The 20,803-nt window shown below is 46.4% G+C and overlaps 1 protein-coding gene across 1 annotated transcript; it reads right to left on the bottom strand.

The window, feature by feature from the left end:
• Positions 1–17,552: 17,552 nt before the first annotated feature.
• LOC131378784 (zinc finger protein 239-like) lies at positions 17,553–18,592 on the bottom strand (the record flags this gene model as incomplete). Its single annotated transcript, XM_058424315.1, has 2 exons — positions 18,534–18,592; positions 17,553–18,348 (listed from the first exon to the last, which is right to left on the bottom strand). Coding segments are annotated over exons 1-2 (842 nt in total), but the record flags the coding sequence as incomplete, so codon positions are not given.
• Positions 18,593–20,803: the final 2,211 nt, after the last annotated feature.

A 20,803-nucleotide genomic window follows, 5' to 3' on the forward strand; every position in this document is an offset into this window, starting at 1 on the left:
AAGAGTTGGTCTGAATTTTCCTGCATTTGCCTCACGATCATTGCGAAGACCCTGAGAACCCCACTGCAGTTCTGGCCTGCTCGAGGTGGCTGCTTGCCAATCATCTGCAGGTTGCCAATCATCTGCATTTTCCTGTGTCACCACGCCATGGTACACTGGCTTTGAGCAGTGTGATGGCAGTTCTGTACCTGAAGATTGCACCTGCTTCACAGTCCCTGCTGCATGACAATAGCCTAAGAATTTCCCCACCTCTTGCTAAGTGGACTTTCTGGGGTAACTCTGGTGGTCCCCCACAGAAGATCCCTCATTTACTCCACAACCACAGTGACAGATGGAGATTGAAGCCCCCTCCCAAGGACTGAGACTGAGACCTCTGTACAAAGCCCCTCTCAAGGACTGAGATATGAGACTCTGACGACCCCAATATGGGGGGGCTGGGGCTGACTTAACCAAAGTGAGATGTTTGCCTGCAGGTGTGGTCGTTGGACCAAGAAGATAATGGCTCTCGCTTAGTGCTGAGAACATGGACTACCTGTTCCTGCTTGGTGGCTTCAATAGACTTATTTGTATTACTTGTTCCCCCTGCAATGGAGGACTATAATAAAACCCCTGAGTAAACCACAGATTTTGAGAGAGACTCTCCCCAACGTGACAGGTGGATTCATCAACCAGAACCCGAGGATTTTGTCCCCAAGTTTGGTAGCTATATCCCCCCTTTCCTCTCTCTCTTTCTCTATCTTTTTCTCTCACTCTTAATCCCTCAATCACATTTGCTATGGTCAATCAACAAAAAGTGCATTTGTTCTAATTCATAGTGAAATCCCCTCTGTGCTGTGTTTTGCACTCTGAGATCAGTAAATGAACCATTACGACTCCCACTTGTATGAGCAGATCGTAATAAGCGGCAGCAGGATCATGGAGTGCAGGCCCCTGCCCTGCACAGACAGCCCAAGAGTGGCAGCCTGGGCATCCCATGGAGCGATGTCCAAAGGCTCCTGGAGCTGCAGCAGCCTCAGAGCTGTGAGCATTGCAGTGGCCACAGAGCTCTGGGGAAAGGTCCCGGCCCTGGCTTGGGGCTGGGCCGATGGCCCAGGGAGCAAATGAACTTGCAGCTTGTGGCCCAGAGCAGGGAAGAGCAGGGGCAGTGGTGGCTGGGAGAGACTCTTGGTGAGGGTCTGCAGCAGCAGGACACAGGCAATGTCTTGATGCTGCTTGGAGGCAAAGTGAGCTGGGATGTGGGGATGGACTTGTTCCCTGGGAGGGCGGTGGGGCCCTGGGCCAGAGTGGGCAGAAAAGCTGCGGCTGCTCTGGAATGGCTGGAAGTGTCCAAGGGCTGGTGGCAGGGGACTTGGTGGCCTGAAGACATGACATGGAATGGCCTGGTATGGCATGGCATGGAGCAGTGTAATGTAGGGATTGCAGTGTGAGGTGTTTTGTGAAAGTTGGGAGGGGTAGTGATGGAAATGGGGGATATGGGGTGTTTTGGGCTGTTAGAGCAGAGGGTGGGCAAGCAAGAGGCAGTTTTGGGCAGGTGCTGGTGCCTGTAGCAATTGTGTAGCAGGGCTGAGGCGGAGTAGCAGTGAGTTTGGAAGGGTAAGGGCAGGAGGAAGGAAGGCAGGAAGGCAGGAAGGCAGGAAGGCAGGAAGGAAGGAAGGAAGGAAGGAAGGAAGGAAGGAAGGAAGGAAGGAAGGAAGGAAGGAAGGAGCCAAGGGGCCTTTCTCCACTGAGATGAGAAGAATCCTTCTATTAGGCTGTCCTCAAGCTGCTTGTGCAGCAGATGTGCCGGAGGAATGATCATTGCTTGCAGTTTCCGGTGCTGTGTGTTAGTGCTGCTGAAAGTACTGAAGGAGGGAGCAGCTCTGCTGGAGGCAGAGTGGTCTTTTTCTTGGTGGTTTTTATTGTTGTTGGGTTCTTTTGTTTTTTTCTTTTTTTAATTTTCCCTGTCGGCTCTGGGCAGAGCTCTGTAAGTCTATCTGACACTTGCCTGTGGCACTGTGGAGGTGGGCCGGAGGACCTTCCTGGAGCTGTGTGCAGAGGTTTGCACATCAGCCCAGGCCGGGGTGCTCAGTGTCCAGTCAGTTTGATGACTGGGTGTGACTCTGGACGCTTCCCATGGAGCGTCTCCAAGGCATGGAACGTTGGAGCTGCCACCAGCTGTGGTGTCACAGAGAGGGGAACCTTGGAGCTGTTCCATTCCTGGCCCTGACCCAAGAGCTCTGTCAGCACCTGGAGGAGACACCAAGGCTGAGCTGGGAGGGAGGCAGCAGGATCATGGAGTGCAGGCCCCTGACCTGCACAGACAGACCAAGAGTGGCAGCCTGGGCATCCCTGGGAGCAGTGTCCAAAGCTCTCTCCTGGAGATGCGGCAGCCTCAGAGCTGTGACCATTGCAGTGGCCACAGAGCTCTGGGGAAAGGTCCCAGCCCTGGCTTGGGGCTGGGCCGATGGCCCAGGGAGCAAATGAACTTGCAGCTTGTGGCCCAGAGCAGGGAAGAGCAGGGGCAGTGGTGGCTGGGGGAGACTCTTGGCAAGGGCCTGCAGCACCAGGACACAGGCAATGTCTTGATGCTGCTTGTAGGCAAGGTGAGCTGGGATGTGGGGATGGACTTGTTCCCTGGGAGGGTGGTGGGGCATGGCAAGGTCCAATGTAAAGTGAGGATTAAAGTCTGAGGGATTTTGTGATAGGTGGGAGAGGTAGGGATGATGAAATGAGGGGCAGTGAAATGGATCAACACTTGCCAATATTACTCCAAATCATATGCTGTCATAAGGCTAGAAATAGAAATAAATGAAGGAGAGGAAAAGATATTGTAGAAATGCAAATTTAAATTGAAAAATTGAAAAATTTGAAAGCATGTGAAAATCAAAAATGAATGGGATGACAAGAATTGCAGGGAGAGGGACCAAAGCTTACCCAATTAATCTTCATTGAAATCGCAAGTTTACATTTCCTTTCCTGAAAGGAAGTCTTTTCTCTGAAATCTTGAAAATAGGGAACAAAGTCTAACTCAGGAAAGGAGATATGATGAGAAACAGTGCGAATGAAAACCGAGGAAATTTGGAACCGGAGTGAGTGAGGCCACATGGACTGAGATGAAATGAGGAGCAGTGAAAAGGACCAACACTTGACAAAGCACTCCAATTTAAATGCTGAAATCAGGCAAGAAATAAAAAAAAAAAAAAAAAGGAAGGAGAGGAAAAGATGTAGAAGAAATTCAAACATAAATTGAAAAAGGGAATATTTTGAAAGCACGTAAAAAGAAAAAGTGAATGGGATGACAAGAAGTACAGGGAAAGGGACAGAAGCTTGCCCAAGTAATCTTCATTGAAATCTTGAAAACAGGGAACAATGTCTAATAAACGCTCAGGAGATGAGATATGCTGCAAAGCACTGCGAATGAAAACTATGGGAATATTTGGAACTGGAATAATTGAAACCAAATGGACTGAGATGGAATGGGGGGCAGTGAAAAGGACCAACATTTTCCAAAAGTACTCCAATTCAAATGCTGCAATCAGGCAAGAATGGTAAATGAAAGAAAGAGAAGAAAAGAAATTGATAAAAAAGCAAGCTTAAAATGAAAAAGGGAAAATTCACACAGAGTTTGAAAAGTAAAAAGTGGATGGGATGACATAAAGTGCTGGGAAAGGGACGGAAGCTTGGCAATTAATATTCATTGAAATGGCAAGATTTCATTCTGTATCTGAGAGGAAAGTCGTCCCTTCATGAAAGGGAATGAAATCTTTAATAGAGAGAACAAAGTTGAACAAATGCTCAGGAAATGATAAATGATGAAACTGTGCAAATGAAAACTACCGAGAAAATTTGGGACCGGAGTGATAGAGACCAAACAGACTGAGATAAAATGAGGGGCACTGAAATTCAAATTCTGACATCAGGCAAGAAATTGAAATAATGGAAGGAGAAGATTGGAAACTGAAGAAAAGCAAGGTTAAAATGAAAAAAAGATTTTTTTTGAAAGCACATGATAAGCCAAAATCGAATAGGATGACAAGAAGTGCATGGAAAAAGACTGAAGCTTCTTCAAGTTATCTTCCTGGAAATCTTGAAAAAACAGAAGAAAATTTTAAAAATGGTCAGCAAAGGAGATATGGTGACAAACAGTGGGAATGATGACTACCGAGAAAATTTGTAAGCGAAGTGAATGAGACCAAATGGACTGAGATGAAATGAAGGGCACTGAAAAGGACCAACACTTGCCAAATGTACTCCAATTCAAATGGTGCAATCAAGCAAGAAATGGAAATAAAGGAAGGAGAAGAAAAGAAATTGAAGAAATGCAAGCTGAAGATGAAAAATGCATAATTTTGAAAGCACGCGAGAAGCAAAAAGTGAACTGCATGATAAGAAGTGCAGGGCAAGCAATGGAAGTTTGCCCAAGTTATCTTCATGAAAATCTTGAAAACAAAGAAAAAATTTAACAAGCGGTCAGGAAAGGAGATATGGTAAGAAAAAAATATGAAAAAATACAAAACAGAGAAGATGGTGAACTGGAGTGATTGAGACCAAATGGACTGAGATGCAATGAGGGGCACGGAAAAGGAATAACACTTGCCAAATTCTAACATCAGGAAAGAAGGTGAATAAAACAAGAGAGGAAAAGAGATTGAAGAAACGCAAGCTTAAAATGAAATAGGGAACATTTTGAAAGCATGAAAAAAGAAAAAAGTGAATATGATGAAAAGAAGATCAGGGAAAGAGATGGAGACTTGCCCAATTAATCTTCATTGAAATGGCAAGATTTCATTCCCTTTCCCCAGAGCAAGTTCTTCCTTTCGGGAAAGGAGAATGAAATCTTGAAAACAGGGAACAAAGTCTAACAAACGCTCAGGAGAGGAGATATAATGAGAAACAGTGCAAATGAAAACAACTGAGAAAATTTGGAACCGGAATGATCGAGACCAAATGGACTGAGATGAAATGACTGGCACTGAAAAGGACCAACACTTGCCAAATGTACTCCAATTCAAAAGCTAACATCAGGCAAGAAGTGGAAATAAAAGAAGGAGAGGAAAAGAAATTGAAGAAATGCAAGCTTAAAATGAAAAAGGGAAAATTTTGAAATGACGTGAAAAGCAAAAGTGAATTGGATGACAAGAAGTGCGAGCAAAGGCACAAAAGCTCGTCCAGATAATCTTCATTGAAATGGCAAGATTTCATTCCCTTCAGAAAAGTCCTCCTTTTTGGTAAGGGAATGAAATCTTGAAACCAGGGAACAAAGTCTAACAAACACTCAGGAGAGATGATGAGAAAGAATGCAAATATAAAAAATGAGAAAATTTGGATCCAGATTTATTGAGACCAAATAGACTGAGATAAAAAGTGGGGCAGTGAAAAGGACCAACACTTGCCAAATGTACTCCAATTCAAATGCTGCAATCAGGCAAGAAAGTGAAATAAAAAAAGGAGTGGACAAGAAACTGAAGAAATCCAAGCTTAAAATGAAAAAGGGAACGTTTTGAAAGCTCGTGAAAAGCAAAAATTGAATGGGATGACAAGAAGTGCAGGGAAAGGGATAGAAGCTTACCCAAATAATCTTCATTGAAATCACAAGATTTCATTCCTTTTCCCAAATGAAAGTTCTTCCTTCTGGAAAAGGGAATGAAATCCTGAAACAGGGAAGAAAGTCTAAAAAACGATGAGGAAAGGAGATATGATGAGAAAGAGTGCGAATGAAAACAACTGAGAAAATTTGAAACCGGAATGATTGAGACCAAATAGACTGAGATGAAATGAGGGGCAGTGAAAAGGACCAACCCTTGTCATATGTACTCCAATTCAAATGCTGCAATCAGGCAAGAAAAGGAAATAAAAGTGAGAGAGGAAAAGAAATTGAAGAAATGCAAGCTTAAAATGAAAAAGGGAAAATTTTGAAAGCACATGAAAAGCAAAAATTGAATGGGATGACAAGAAGTGCAGGGAAAGGGACGGAAGCGTGCCCAATTAATCTTCATTGAAATCGCAAGATTTCATTCCCGTATCGAAAAGAAAGTCCTCCTTTCAGAAAAGGGAATGTAATTTTGAAACCAGGGAACAAAGTCTAACAAACGGTCAGGAGAGGACATATCATGAGAAAGAGTGTGAATGAAAAAAAAAAAAGATAAAATTTGGAACCAGAGTGATTTAGACCAAATGGATTGAGATGAAATGAGGGGCGCTGAAAAGGACCAACATTGCCAAAAAGAACTCCAATTCAAATGCTGCAATCAGGCAAGAAAAGGAAATAAATAAAGGAGAGGATAAGAAATTGAAGAAATGCAAACTTAAAATGAAAAAGGGAAAATTTTGAAAGCATGTGAAAAGCACAAAGTGAATGGGATGAGAAGAAGTGCAGGGAAATGGACAGAAGCTTGCCTGATTAATCATCATTGAAATCGCAAGGCAGGAAAGGGAAATCAAAAAAGGAGTGGACAAGAAATTGAAGAAATGCAAGTTTAAAATGAAAAAGGGAAAATTTTTAAAACTCATAAAAAGCAAAAATTGAATGGGATGACAAGAAGTGCAGGGAAAGGGACAGAAGCTTACCCATTTAATCATTGAAATTGCAAGATTTCATTCCCTATCCTGAACGAAAGGTCTTCCTTTCGGGAAAGGGAATGAAATCTGGAAAACAGGGAACAAAGTCTAAAAAATGCTCAGGAGAGGAGATATGATGAGAAACAGTGCAGATGAAAAAACCAAGAAAATATGGAACTGGAATGATTGAGACCTAATGGACTGAGGTGAAATGAGGGGCACTGAAAAGGACCAACACTTGCCAAATGTACTCCAATTCAAAAGCTAACATCAGGCAAGAAAAGGAAATAAAAGTGGGAGAGGAAAAGAAATTGAAGAAATGCAAGCTTAAAATGAAAAGGGAAAATTTTAAAAGCACGTGAAAAGCAAAAAGTGAACGGCATTGAAACATGATTTTAAAGAGTTAAGATTTTAGCTAAGGGTTAGAAGCAATTTATATTCAGGAAGATGTAAGTTAGATTAGTAAATGGTAGGTCAATGATTATTAGATGTCCAAGCTAGAGCTAACTGTTCTATTATGAGCTTGTTTATAGAAAAAGTGGAGTAAGTGGACTGTCATAGAAACAGATTGAAACCAGTAAGAACAATGGCCAGCACCTGGACTTGGTATCAATCAATCATGAAACAGGGGACCTTGGACAGTGCCAGAGGGTCACAGAGACCTGATGAAGACTCTCCTGACTTCATCCTTTGAGACCACTGACCCAATTCGAGACCACTGACCCAATTCAAGAGAAGAATTGCACACACGTGAAGGACGAATAGCCTCATCTTAATAGAGAGCGGGGATGGGAGGTGCTGGGGTTATGCATATGTATTGTAGGTAAGATCTTGGAAAATAAATAGAGAGCAAAGAGCCTTGTTCGGGGCGGCCACGCCTTTCGGAGATGACTCCCGTGCCACCCGCTGGTGAATAAACATACCACTTTCTAACTTTAATTAGTTAGAGGGTCTTTGTCCGTGACTGTATCGGTTTTCAATGACTCAATTTGGTGAGCCAGGCAGGAGAAGGTTCTGCTTAGCTGTGGGACCAGCTCGGGTGGAGGACCCCCTCAGGGTCACCCCCAGGATATTCCTGGAAGAGTGGGCTCCGCTGCCCGACCTGTTCATCCAGCAGCAGACAAGAACTCCTGACTACTAAAACTCCAGACAAAAAGGTGTGTTTAGAAAAAATTGTAACAGTTTGAACAGTGACCTGTAAGGCGTAGGCATGGTCAGGAAAGGCTGTTGGTAAGTCGTGGGAGACGTCCCATGCACAACTTGAGCCTCTGTAGTGTGCTTGCAAGCTGGATTGGTATCTGGTCAGTTGTACTTGGCTGCCAGCAGAGAAAGCTGTTAAGCCATTGTACCGGGCCATGGAGGGCTCGGGCTGTGGTTGCTGGTAGAAGGGGATTTTGCCATTTGCTGTGCTGTAGAGAGCTCAGTTTGCTAGAATCTGGGGCAAGCAATTGTAAGGGCAAATCCTGGTTTGTGGTTGTTAAAGGGGATTTTGTCATTTGCTGTGCCATAGAGAGCTCAGTTTGCTAGAATCTGGGGCCAGCAATTGTAAGGGCAAATCCTGGTTTGTGGTTGTTACACTGTGTGAATGCATCCTGACTGTGAGAACGATTGAGTGAGAGTTTGTTGAGATGTGCTACCAGCACGAAGCGATTGAGGAGTTTGGACCCGCGGTTCTGTTTTCAGGAGACTGAAACGGCCGGGGAAAAACGAAGCGAGTGGGGTGTATGAAAACCCTTAAAGCCCCCTCCCTGCTGTGACTGTGGTGTGTGTGTTTTGGTTATTCACTGTAACTGTATTTTTCAGGCAACATCCATCTTGTGTTAAAAGTTTTAAGTGCAGCACATGCTGAGGTTGAAAGAGTTGATTAGCCTCTGAGAGCTGAGGCGTGAATGCTTTTGAAGCAGATTGAGGACAGACAAAGGACAGGACCAGTTTGGCAAGAAGGAATAGAAACCCTTGACAAGAGCTTAGTTGTGATTTTAGGTATGGAGACCGTGTTTGTAGATTGTTGGAAATAAAATAAGGGTAGCTTCGGTCTGAGAACTCGATCTGGCCAGATGAATAAAAGGAATTCCTTTACCTCAGTGGTTTGGGCTTGACTCGTAGGAGTTTGTGAATTCAGTAAACTGGTGGATAGACAGAGAAAATCAGAGAATGTATTTAGAAGGTTTATATCAGATGTCTGTTGGGAGACCAGTGGCTCTGGATTGGGAGCAACGGGCTGTGGAGAATTTAGAAAGTCAAGAAGGAGTGAATGGAATAGCTTGTATTTTTGGGAATTCTCCTGCAGCTTTTGGTGCATCTAGAGGTTGTCACTGTGCCTGGGTGCTTTTGCAGTGTAAAATTTGTGCAGGACGTTACTATTGTTCTTGTGCTAACTGGTACAGAGAATGTGTCCAGTGTAAACAACAGCTCCTTGATCGAGCTGATTTAGAGCAAAGATTTTAACACATTTAGTAAAACAATTTCTATTTCAACTCCAGCTCCATCTTTAACCAAAGCAATTTCTATTTCAACTTCAGCTCCAGCTCTAAGCACAGCTGAATCAACTCTGATTTCTATTTCAAGTTCAGCTTCACCTTCTATTTTATCCCCTAGTCTGACTACTCCACTTACTCCTAAATCTCTCCCACTGCCCAGCAGTGACAGTGAGGAAGAAGAGCCCTCTCCAAAGGTTCCTACAGCATCCCGGACTCAGAAACAAACCAAAGAAGAGGAGATCAAAAAGGAGAGGTCGTGGTTGCTCATGTTAAGGAAAACTGAGAAGGACCGGAGGATCTTACCTTAGGAGACCCTCTGGTTATAATGAAACTACGGAACAAACCAAAAAAAAAAATGAAGTTTTTGATAAACACAGGGGCAGCATATTGAGTGTTAAATAAATCTTTAATACCAATAACAGATGATTAGGTTATGGTAAAAGGGGTAACTGGCCAATCTGAAAAAGCCTATTTTTGTAGGCTGGCAAAAGGAAAGAAAGTTAATATCTACACAGACTTAAGGTACATATTGAAATATAAACTTGGGAAACAATGAGGAATTCACAGGTTTTTATATATGCCCAATGCTCCATCAGCACTTTTGGGTAGGGATCTATTGGAACTACTAGAGGCAAAAAAAAAAAAAAAAGGAGAGATTACTTTGGAGGTTGAGGACCAACAATATGTGGAATTGTTAAGCTTGATGTAGATAACTAATGAGGCTAAAGTTGAAAGTGAAGGTGAGATTTACAGGAAAATAATAGATCAGGTATTTTCTGGGGTCTAAGCTTCTAACATACCAGGAGAGCAAAGAATGCACCCCCAGTGCAAGTTAAGTTTAAAAAAAGAAAACAACTAGTTAGAGTTAAAAAATACCCCCTGAAAAAAAAGAAAAGTTAAGGGATTAGCCCAGTGATTGAATTTTGTTTACCTGTTAAAAAGCCTGATGGATCATATCAAATAGAATAAGATTTAAGAGCTGTTAATAAGATAACTGAGAATTTATACCCAGTGGTTGCCAGTCCTTATACTTTGTTAACTTGTTTAACACCTGAACTAACATGGTTTATTGTTTTAGATTGAAAGGATGCTTTCTTTTGCCTTCCTCTCCATGAAGCCAGAAAATTTTTGCATTTGACTAAAAAACTCAGCTCACATGGACATTGCTTCTGCAGGAGTTCAAAAAATTTGCCCACCTTGTCTGGAGAACAACTAACAAAAGATCTGGAATCCTGGGAAGCTCCATCAGGAGAAGAACAGCTCTTACAGTATGTGGATGACCTCCTGATAGCTACCAAAACTCAAGAGGCATGTCTGGAGTGGATGGTAAGCCTCCGAAACTTTTTGGGCCTACAGGGGTATCGCATATCCCAGAAGAAAGCCCAGATGGTGAAGCAAACAGTTATTTACTTGGGCTACAAGGTTAGAACTGGACCAAGAACCTTAGGGCAGGATCACAAGGAAGCAATATGCCAGACCCCAAAACCCCAGACAGTAAAAGAACTGAGAACTTTTCTAGGCATGACAGGGTGGTGCAGACTGTGGATTTCTAACTATGGGTTGTTTGTTAAACCTCTGTATGCCCTGATCACGGAAGGGAGCAGGGATCTCCAAAAGAAGCAACTCGAGCCTTTGACCAGCTAAAGAAGGCCCTCATGTCAGCTCCAGCCCTGGGACTTCCAGATGTGAGTAAACCATTCTTTTTGTTTTCACATGAGAAGCAGGGGATTGCCTTGGGAATACCAGCACAAAACCTGGGCCCGTGTCACAGGGCAGTCGCCTAAGCAGCTGCATGCAGCAGCTAAGGAACGGCCAGGGTGCCTCAGAGCCATTGCAGCAGTGGCAGTGAACACCCAAGAAGCACCCAAGTTCACCCTAGGCCAGAAGATGACCGTGCCAGTATCCCACACAGTGTCTGCAGTCCTAAAAGTGAAAGGGGGACATTGGCTCTCCCCACAGAGATTCCTGAAGTACCAAGCCATAATGGTAGAACAAGATGATGTTGAGATTGTGGTAACTAACACTGTGAATCCAGCTTCCTTCCTCAGCGGGAGCATGGGAGAACCAGTGATCCATGAGTGCCTGGAGGCCATCGAAGCCACCTGCTCCAGTTGCCTGGATCTGAAGGACACCCTGCTAGAGAATACTGAGACCTGGTCCACCGATGGAAGCAGCTGTGTCATCAGTGGAAGGCATGCTGGGTATGTGGTTACCATGAGCAGAGAGGTCATAGAGTCTGGACCATTACCAACCAACACCTCGGCACAGAAGGCTGAAATAACTGCCTGAACTCGGGCTTTAGAGCTGGCAAAAGGAAAGAAAGTTAATATCTACACAGACTTAAGGTATGCATTTGGGGTAGTTCATGCACTTGGAGCCGTCTGGAAAGAAAGAGGACTGTTGAATTGACAAGAAAAAAAAATAAAGTATTAAACATGCATAAGAGATAATAAAACTGTTGGAGGCAGTCCAGCTACCTGAAAATGTAGCCATCATGCATATCAAAGCACACCAAAAAGTGAGCTCTGAATTGGAGGAAGAAGACAAGCTGGCGGGCAGAAAGGCAAAAGAAACCGCTAAAGGTGAGGTAACTGTTGAAACTGTTGAGGCAGCCTTAATTCCAGATGAGCAAATTTTCATTGAAGGTAAGCCAAAGCACAGTCTAAAGGACAAGAGGGGTGGGCTATTACAGATAAAAGGAAAGGAAGACTTGTATTCCCCTCTTACATGCTATGGTCATTAGTGAAAGAGGAACATGGAAAAACACATTGGGGAATAGATGATTTGTAGAATTATTTGAAAGATAGAATCATAGCTAGAAATTTGTAAAATATAGTAATTTAGGTGACTTGCCAATGTAGCCTTTGCCTCCAAACTAATCCCAAGAATATTTTTAAACCAAAGCTTGGGCAAATTGGGAAAAGATATGTACTGGGCAGCAATAGCAAATTGATTTTTCAGTACTACCCAGGAAAAGAGGGTACTGATACCTATTGGTATTAACAGATACCTTTTCAGGGTGGCCAGAAGCTTTCCCTACCAGAACTGCCAAAGTGCAAGAGGTAACCAAAGCAGTGTTATAAGAAATAATACCATGCTTTGGAGTCCCAGCCACAATGTTTTTAGATAGGGGGCCATATTTTATTTCAAAATTGTGCAGCAAATTAAGCAGCAAATTATAAAACTGGGGCTCAAACCAGAGAACTAGATGGACCAGTACATGATGTATAGCCTGGGGATTATGGATACATTAAGTCTTTTGCAGAAAAACTTTGGAACCACAGTGGGAGGGACCATTCCAAGTGCTCCTCATCATCTTTAATGCAATCAAGATCAAGGAACAAAGCACCTGGATCCATCACTCACGAGTGAAGAAAGCTCCTGAGGAACTCTGGAAAGTTATATTGGGTGAAAATGAACTAAAATTAAAACTTTCTTGGGAAAATAAATAGGGTGTGGGTAAAATGATAAGTATAATATAACAACTCTTTGAAAAATAGGAAAGCTTGTAATTGTAATGGGTAATCAAATAGGTATAGCCTGGAGAGTTGTGGCATTTATGACCATTGCTATAGCCACAGCTAATGCAGCACCACTGCATTAGAATGTGACTGGTAAATAGAAGTGCCAAGGGAAAGCTTATGATTTTATCTCCTGTAAGTCTCTGATTCAGATGCTAAAAGTTACAAATGCAACTGTGTAAGAAAACTTAATTTAACTTGTGCATTTGCAACTTTGTCAAAATGGAAGAATGTGATTTTTCCTATTAGGCACATGTTGTATCCCAGCAACATATAAAGGCAAACTTGACTACTGTTCAAGAAATATTGCCTGTGCCTATAGAGATGAACTTAACTTCAGTTGCACAATTATTGAAACACCATGGATTAAAGAAGAAAAAAAAATTAGAAAGAAAGAGAACTTTGATTACAATGCATCATGACACAGAGACTATACAGGGAGTATTTAAAGGTTAGAAGAAGGCCCATCCTATCATTGGTGGGAGGTGTTTCTGGGTAGTCACCAGCTGCAACTGGTTTGCTCAATACCTTGGTTTATTTGATTATTGTTTTGTTTAATTTAGTTGGTATAAGTTTGATTTTGTTTGTTATAATATTTCTTTTTGAATTGGAGAATGCTAGAGAAAACTAGCAGCTTTAACTTCCATATTAAGAGCATATAGTACAGTTTTAAAGGACCCCTACCTCACAGTTTTGCTAGATGAAGAAGAATTTACATATTAGCAAAAGAATTTACTAACTTTGAAGAAGGAGTGGGGAAATGAAACATGATTTTAAAGAGTTAAGATTTTAGCTAAGGGTTAGAAGCAATTTATATTGAGCAAGATGTAAGTTAGATTAGTAAATGGTAGGTTAATGATTATTAGATGCCCAAGCTAGAGCTAACTGTTATATTATGAGCTTGTTTATAGAAAAAGTGGAGTAAGAACAGATTGAAACTACTAAGAACAATGGCCAGCACCTGAACTTGGTATTAATCAATCACGAAGCAGAGGACCTTGGACAGTGCCAGAGGGTCACAGAGACCTGATGAAGACTCTCCTGACTTCATCCTTTGAGACCACTGACCCAATTCGAGACCACTGACCCAATTCAAGAGAAGGATTGCACACACGTGAAGGACGAATAGCCTCATTTTAATAGAGAGCGGGGATGGGAGGTGCTGGGGTTATGCATATGTATTGTAGGTAAGATCTTGGAAAATAAATAGAGAGCAAAGAGCCTTGTTCGGGGCGGCCACGCCTTTCGGAGATGACTCCCGTGCCGCCCGCTGGTGAATAAACATACCACTTTCTAACTTTAATTAGTTAGAGGGTCTTTGTCTGCGATTATATCAGTTTTCAATGACTCAATGAAAAGGCTAACAGTTCATACATCTCCATTTACCTCATGGCTAGCAAAGTTAGATATCACTGGCTGGCTACTCGAATTAGTAAAAATGGGAGTTGTAGTCATGATTGTATTTGTAATTATTCTTGTGGTGTTACCATGTGTACTAAAATGTGTGGTTAAGCTGGCTGAAAATGCTGTAAAACAAGTCTGGATTGCTCAAAAAAGATAAGGGGGATGTGTGGAGGATGAGTTCCTCCAGAAATGGGGACATGTGAACAATGCAGTTTATCTGGAAGAATAGGCCTGTAACCATTTCAAGGATGCAGAAGTCATGTAAGAAGCAGAACAAGATGCAGAGGTCATGTCTGAAGAAGAACAAAAGATGGTAAACAACTCCAGGATGTGAGAACTGGATGAGAACCAGAAAAAAGGACTGTGTAATCTGCTGCGTATGCAAGAGCAATCAACCAATAGGGGTTAAAGGGCTAACGCGTGCTTTTAGGGTGCAACCAATTGTAAAGTAGCATGAAACGTGTGATTAAGGCTAAAACCTGCATAAAAGAGAGTGTTATGTGTAAATAAACAGCTCACTGTGATCATATTGATCATTGTGTGATGTCCCATTCTTCCGCAGCAGCCCTCACTGGGACACCACACCTGGGTCACCTGTCATGGAATTGCCATGGAAACCCGGCTGACTGGAAATGCAGTGGTGGACAAAGGTTTTAGTCAGGTCTGTCCCAACAGGACAAAGGGTGGTGGTTTGAAACTAAAGGAAGGAAGGTTCAGATAAGGGGAGATAAGAAGGAAATTTTTGATGAGGTTGGTGATACACCAGGACAGGTTCCCAGGGAGATCCTCAATGCCCCATCCCTGGAAACATTCAAGTCCAGCTGGGACAGGGCTCTGAACAACCTGATCTGGTGAAAGATGTCCCTGCTCATGGCGGGGGTTTGGATGAGATGAGCACTGCAGAGCTCTTCCCATCCAAAGCATTCCAGGATTGCATGGGGAGAAGGGGCTGCTCACTGGACTCCATCCACTCCCTTGACTCCTCCTTGTCTCTGCTGGAGCCCACATCCAGCAGCCAAAGCCAGCCCCTTCTCTGGCCTTTCCCTGCCCTGCCCCAGGGGCTGACAGAGCCAGGGTGGCACAGGTGACCTTTAGGCTTTGCAGGGCTCAGGCACAGCGGCTGGGACAGAGTCAGGGCTGAGGTCACACTCTGTGGGCTGGGGCAGAGCCCAGCCAGAAATGAGCCCTGGAGCAGCAGCTCTGCAGTGGTGGCCACCAGGCCGCCTTGCCAAGGGAGGCTTCTGGCCATGGCCTGGAAGCAGCTGCTGCTGCCAAGGTGCCTTTGGTGCCTCAGGCTCTCCCTGGCACAGCTCCCAGCACGGCACTCTGCACTTGTGCCCGAGGCCTTCACTGTGTTGGGGCTGGCCTGGGGCTTTTCCTGCAGCGGGATCTGCCCTGGTCCTGGCACAGGAAAGGCAGTTCCTGCTGGAGCAGGAGGCTCTGCCTGCAGTGGGCTCAAACAACTCCAACAAGGCCCTGTTACTTCAGAATTGCTTTCTAGAGCACTATATTCTATAATAGTTATATCTTCTATACTGTGGAGTAAATAACTCTTTTTTATTTACTCTGTGGTGTGAATAAATCTTTCTGTCTAATCCTGATCAGAATCAATCATTACCTGTATTTATAGAAATATATCTGGTATTCCATAGTTAATCCAGTGGGACAAATTGCACACGGTACAATCCCACCTGTCCAATCTTTTGCACATAAACTTTTGGCAAAATCTGGGTCTAGGATTGAATCCAGCTGCTCCCAGTCTCCTCTCTTAGATGGACTTTAAAAAGTCTAGGCATCCTGGAGGGGTTTGGGGATCCATGGTGGCTGTTGGGTGTCATTTCTCCACCTCATGACTCAGCAGGAGTTTCTCCAATGAAGAAATAAAGCTTTTGCCTGAAGCTCCCACTCTGCCCAGGACAGGAACCCCTGTGAGTGTCTGGGACATCCCGGCTCTTTGGCAGCCTGGGGACTCCTGGGATGTCACCGTGGAGCCCCCGTGAGTGCCTGTGACAGATCGGTGCCTTTGCAGCCCAAGGTCCCCTGGGATGTCACCATGGAATGGCTGTGACTGCCTCTGACCACAGGGCTCTTGACCATCCCCAGAAACCCCTGGGAGGTCTCCATGGAGCCCCTGTCTCTGCCTGTGACATTCCAGCTCTGGAACAGCCTGGAGACTCTTGGAAAGTCCCCATGGAACCCCTCTGAGGGCCTGTGACAGCTCGGTTCCTTAGCAGGCAACCATCACCAGCCCCTGTTGCTATGGTCAGTTTCCATGGCAACCATCACCAGCCCCTGTTGCTATGGTCAGTTTCCATGACAACCATCACCAGCCCCTGTTGCTATGGTCAGTTTCCATGACAACCATCACCAGCCCCTGTTGCTATGGTCAGTTTCCATGGCAACCATCACCAGCCCCTGTTGCTATGGTCGGTCCCTTGGCAGCTCCATGCAGATCCCAGGCCAGGGGTGGTTCCATGGACACCAGCTCAGGCCTGGAGCCAGAGCCCGTTGCCATGGCAACCATTGGCAGTCCCATTCCCAGGGCCATGGGATCCCAGAAGCACAGAATTGGCTGAGTTGGGAGGGACCCATCAGGATCCTCGAGTCCAACTCCTGGCCCTGCACAGGACACCCCAACAATCCCAGCCTGGGCCTGGCAGCGGTGTCCAAACGCTGCTGGAGCTCCCAGAGCCCTGGAGCTGTGACCCTTCCCTGGGAGCCTGTTCAGTGCCCCAGCAGCCTCTGGGGGAAAAACCTTTTCCTGAGATCCAGCCTAAACCTGCCCCGACTCAGCTCCAGCCCTTCCCTCCAGTGCTGTCCCTGGGCACCTGAGTGAAGAGGTTCCCACAGCCCCCAGCCAGGGACCCGCTCCCAAGGCTGCTGCCAGGGCAACCAGGGCTGGCACCAGCTGGGATGCTCGGTTTCCATGGGCCGGGATTTAGGAATGGCATTCCCCAATTTTGTGCTCCTGCTAAAACCGTGCCGCTGCTCGCTGCTCTCCAGCCTCCCATGGAAAGTACAAAAGGCAAAGATCCCGGGCTGGGATAACAACAAATTAATGGGAACAGCAACAAGATAAGGAACCAATAGGAACAGAAACAATATTGACAACAGAAGGAATAAGACAAACAATATACAGGAACAACTACAACAACACTGACTGGCTCTTCCCAGCCACATATTTCCTCCTGCTGGGAAAGGACACCCTAGTCCTTGGAAAAGAGAGAGAGTCCCTTTCCTGACCCTGGCAATGACCTGAGATGGGATCAAATACAATGACAGGGACCATGGCCAGACCCTCATGTTCTTCAGTCCCACTCACATCATTGCCAGGGGCAGAGAAAGGGACAGGTGTCTCCCCAGCATGGATCATGGGAAATGTGGGTCACCAGGGCTCTGCCCAATGTGGGTCCTCTGATGGGGGATGAGGTTGGAGACTCACATGAAGCTCTTCCCACAGTTGGGGCACTCACAGGGCTTCCCTTACCGGTGCCTCCGTTGGTGTTGGCTCAAGTTACAGCTCCTGGAAAAGCTCTTCCCACACTGGGGACACTCGTAGGGCCTCTCCCCAGTGTGGATGCGCCGGTGGCTGATGAGGTGGGAGCTTTGCTTGAAGCCCTTCCTGCAGTCGGGGCAGCGGAAGGGCCTCTCCTCTCTGTGAATCCGCTGGTGCACGAGGAGATTGGAGCTGGTCTGAAACCTCTTCCCACACTCAGGACACTCGTAGGGCCTCTCCCCAGTGTGGATCATTTGGTGGATGATCAGCTGGGACCTCTGGTTGAAGCCCTTCCCACATTCCCCACACTTGTATGGCCTTTCCTCAGTGTGGATGTTCTGGTGGCGGATCAGGCTGGATCTGCAGTTGAAGCTCTTCCCACATTGCTCACACTCATAGGGCCGTTCCCCGGTGTGGATCCTCTGGTGGCAGATCAGGTGGGAGCTCTGGCTAAAGCTCATCCCACATTCCCCACACTCATAGGGCCTCTCCCCAGTGTGGATGCGCCGGTGCCTGATGAGGTTGGACTTGCGGTTGAAGCCCTTCCTGCAGTCGGGGCAGTGGAAGGGCCTCTCCTCTCTGTGAATCTGCTGGTGCCTTCGCAGAGTGGATCTGGTCTGAAATCTCTTCTGACACTCAGGACACTCATAGGGCCTCTCCCCAGTGTGGATGATCTGGGGCTGGACAGTGGTGTTGCTCTGGCTGAAGCTCTGTCCACTTTCCTGGAACAGGGTTGGTCTTTCCTCCTCAGTGCACCCTGGGATGGGTTTGGAGTCCTTCCTCCTGCAGGATCTCAGGCGCTTTTTCTCCTCATTTGATTCCTGTGCTGTGGAGCCACTCAAAACAGCCTCTTCCACGAGGTTCTGCTGTGGGGATTTGTCCTCCCTGTTCTCCATTCTCAGCTCCTTGTCTGGGAGAGGAAGGACAAGGACAGGATGGGATTGGTCTCCATGCCAGAGAGAAGGGGAAGGAGATCCCCTAGTGCATCCCCGGGTAGGACGGCATTGGCAGCGGGGTTGTCCTGCAGCTGGGGCCATGCTGGGCTGGGAGATGGAGCAGGAGAGAGGGAGAAAGGGGCACTGACTTCCTCCTCACCTGCCTGGCTGTCCCGGGGCATCTTCTTCACAGCCTCCTCCACCATCTTGCCAAGGTTTGGGAATGGGAAATCCTGCTTTGGGCAAAAACAAGGGATGAGTATGCTGAACTTGAATGTCCTTCTGCACAAGTCCATCTCTAGAAGTCACCAGACATCTGGAATCCCTAATAGCCTATCAAACACCAAGAGCAGCCCTGAAAATTCCTTTGTGGAGTTCCCTGTCTCTGGTCCCTGCCCTCCCCAGGCTGCTGAGAATCCCAGGAATCTGAAAAGCTTCCCCCTTTTCCATTTTCCAATTTGGAATGCTGGAGGTTTTGGGGTTTCAGGGTCCCTTCTCCCTTTATTCTCTGCTTTGGGGTGCAGGGGGTCCAAGGAGTCCCCCCTGCCCCTCTCCAAGCTGTTGAAGGTCCTGCAAATTGCAGCGCTCCCCCCTGTCTGGGGTCCTGGGGGACACAGGGCTCTGCTCCTCCAGGCTGCCTCTTCCAGCACCCACCACTGGGACCCCCCAATGTCACCCCAAGGGGCATTTTCCACCCAGCTTTGGAGTTCTTACTTCACCAAACATCCCCAACCAAAAAAACCCAACCCAGGGCCGACTCAGGATATCTGAGCCAAGCTCCCTGTCTTGGGCTGGTAAGACAGGGGTCTGCTATGGAAGGCAGGAGCCTCCCTTGAAATGGAAAATACAAACCCCCTCTCTTTGAATTATAATTTTGAAATTAATGGGCTCTCAAGCAAAGATATGGGAATAGGAATATCAGTTCTTCAGTAGGAAAATTAAACTAAAAATGCAGTAGTAAAAAAAACCACCGCCAACAAAGCCCAAAAAATAAGACTCAGAATCCAACCTGACAACTGGTTCGTCAGGGTGCTGCTACCAGTGCAATCAAATCGTGGCTGCAGTCCTCCTGGAGTGACAGATGTGGTTTTGTTGAAGCAATGATCTTGTAGAAGGTGTAGTTTTCCTCTGAAGGTCCAGTGGTGGTGCAGATGGGTCTGGTCTTCCTCTGGGAATCCAGTGGAAACCTGACTGCTCCTGGTGCTTTAAATCTCAGATTATATCCAGGTGGGAATGCTTGGCTCCTCCCTCTGGGTGGAGCATCTCACAATGGGATGATGTAATTTTATCAGTCATGCAGTGAGACTCAATGGCCCATTAACAGAAGATATCTCCCTGGAGGGAGGATGGGTCATGGAAGAGATCAAGAACACTGCCCCATTTGGTTTTAACAGCTGGCCCATTAAGAGAAGATCCCCCTCAGAGATATGAGGCATGGGTGATGGAAGAGATAAACAACCTGCCCTCCTGGTTTTAACAGATGGTAATAGAATACACTTTTTTTGTTACATCTTGCATTGCAAGACAGGGCTCCAGGCTCCTTGCCCAGGCTCTCTCCAGAACACGCCCAGGCCAATGCTCAGCAGAGAAAAGCCCCGTGAGCAGCCCCAGGGTGGCCGTGGGCAGGCTGGGGGCAAACAGCATGGCTGGGGCTCTGCAAGGTGCCTGGGGGAGATGGGAAGGAGCAGCAGAGCAGGGGCTGATCCATCCCCACTGCGCTGGACACCCCAGGGCAGCGTCCCAGAGCGTCCTCATGCACCTGCCAACAACATCCCCCCTCTGCAGCCCTGGCCTCTCCCCCAGCTCACACAGGTGCCGCATCCTTGCAGGCACAGACACGGCAGCACTGGCTCAGGAGCCCCTGTTTGCACTGCCCAGAGCAGAGTGAGCACCCCCATGGTGTTGGTGTGGGGAGATGAACCTGAGTGAGCACAAATGCTATCAGCCCCTGGGGCCAGGAAGGGCTGGGGGACAGCAGGGAAACCACTCAGGTTTGTGGTGGCCTCTGAAGTCAGCCAGGATGCTTGTTCCCATGAGCTGTGAGTTTCCTGTGCCACTGCAGACATTGTTGCTCAGAGCCAGGGCTGCCTGGCAGCCACCCCCAAACTGCCCTCAGCATTTCCTTTGCATCACCTTGGCTTTCTTTACTCTTCCTGATACAAATTCCTTCTGATTGCCCACCCCTGTTCCCTTTCCCTCCCATCCCTGGTTGCCCTTTCCTCTCTGGCCCCACTCCCCATTTCAGTGCCTGAGCTGGCACCATGGGAATGTCCCTTGGGGAGCAGGATCATCCTCCAAGTGCTTCAGGAATTGTCTGCAGGCTCCTGCAGTGCCTGGTGCTGCTCCCTTGCCAGAGGCACCACAGGCCAGGGGGGCACATCTGGGCTGCTGTGTCTGGCTGTGGGGCTCCCTGTTCTGGGCAAGGAGGAG

Source organism: Hirundo rustica, unplaced genomic scaffold, assembly GCF_015227805.2.
Source record: "Hirundo rustica isolate bHirRus1 unplaced genomic scaffold, bHirRus1.pri.v3 scaffold_124_arrow_ctg1, whole genome shotgun sequence".
Lineage (NCBI taxonomy): Eukaryota > Metazoa > Chordata > Aves > Passeriformes > Hirundinidae > Hirundo > Hirundo rustica.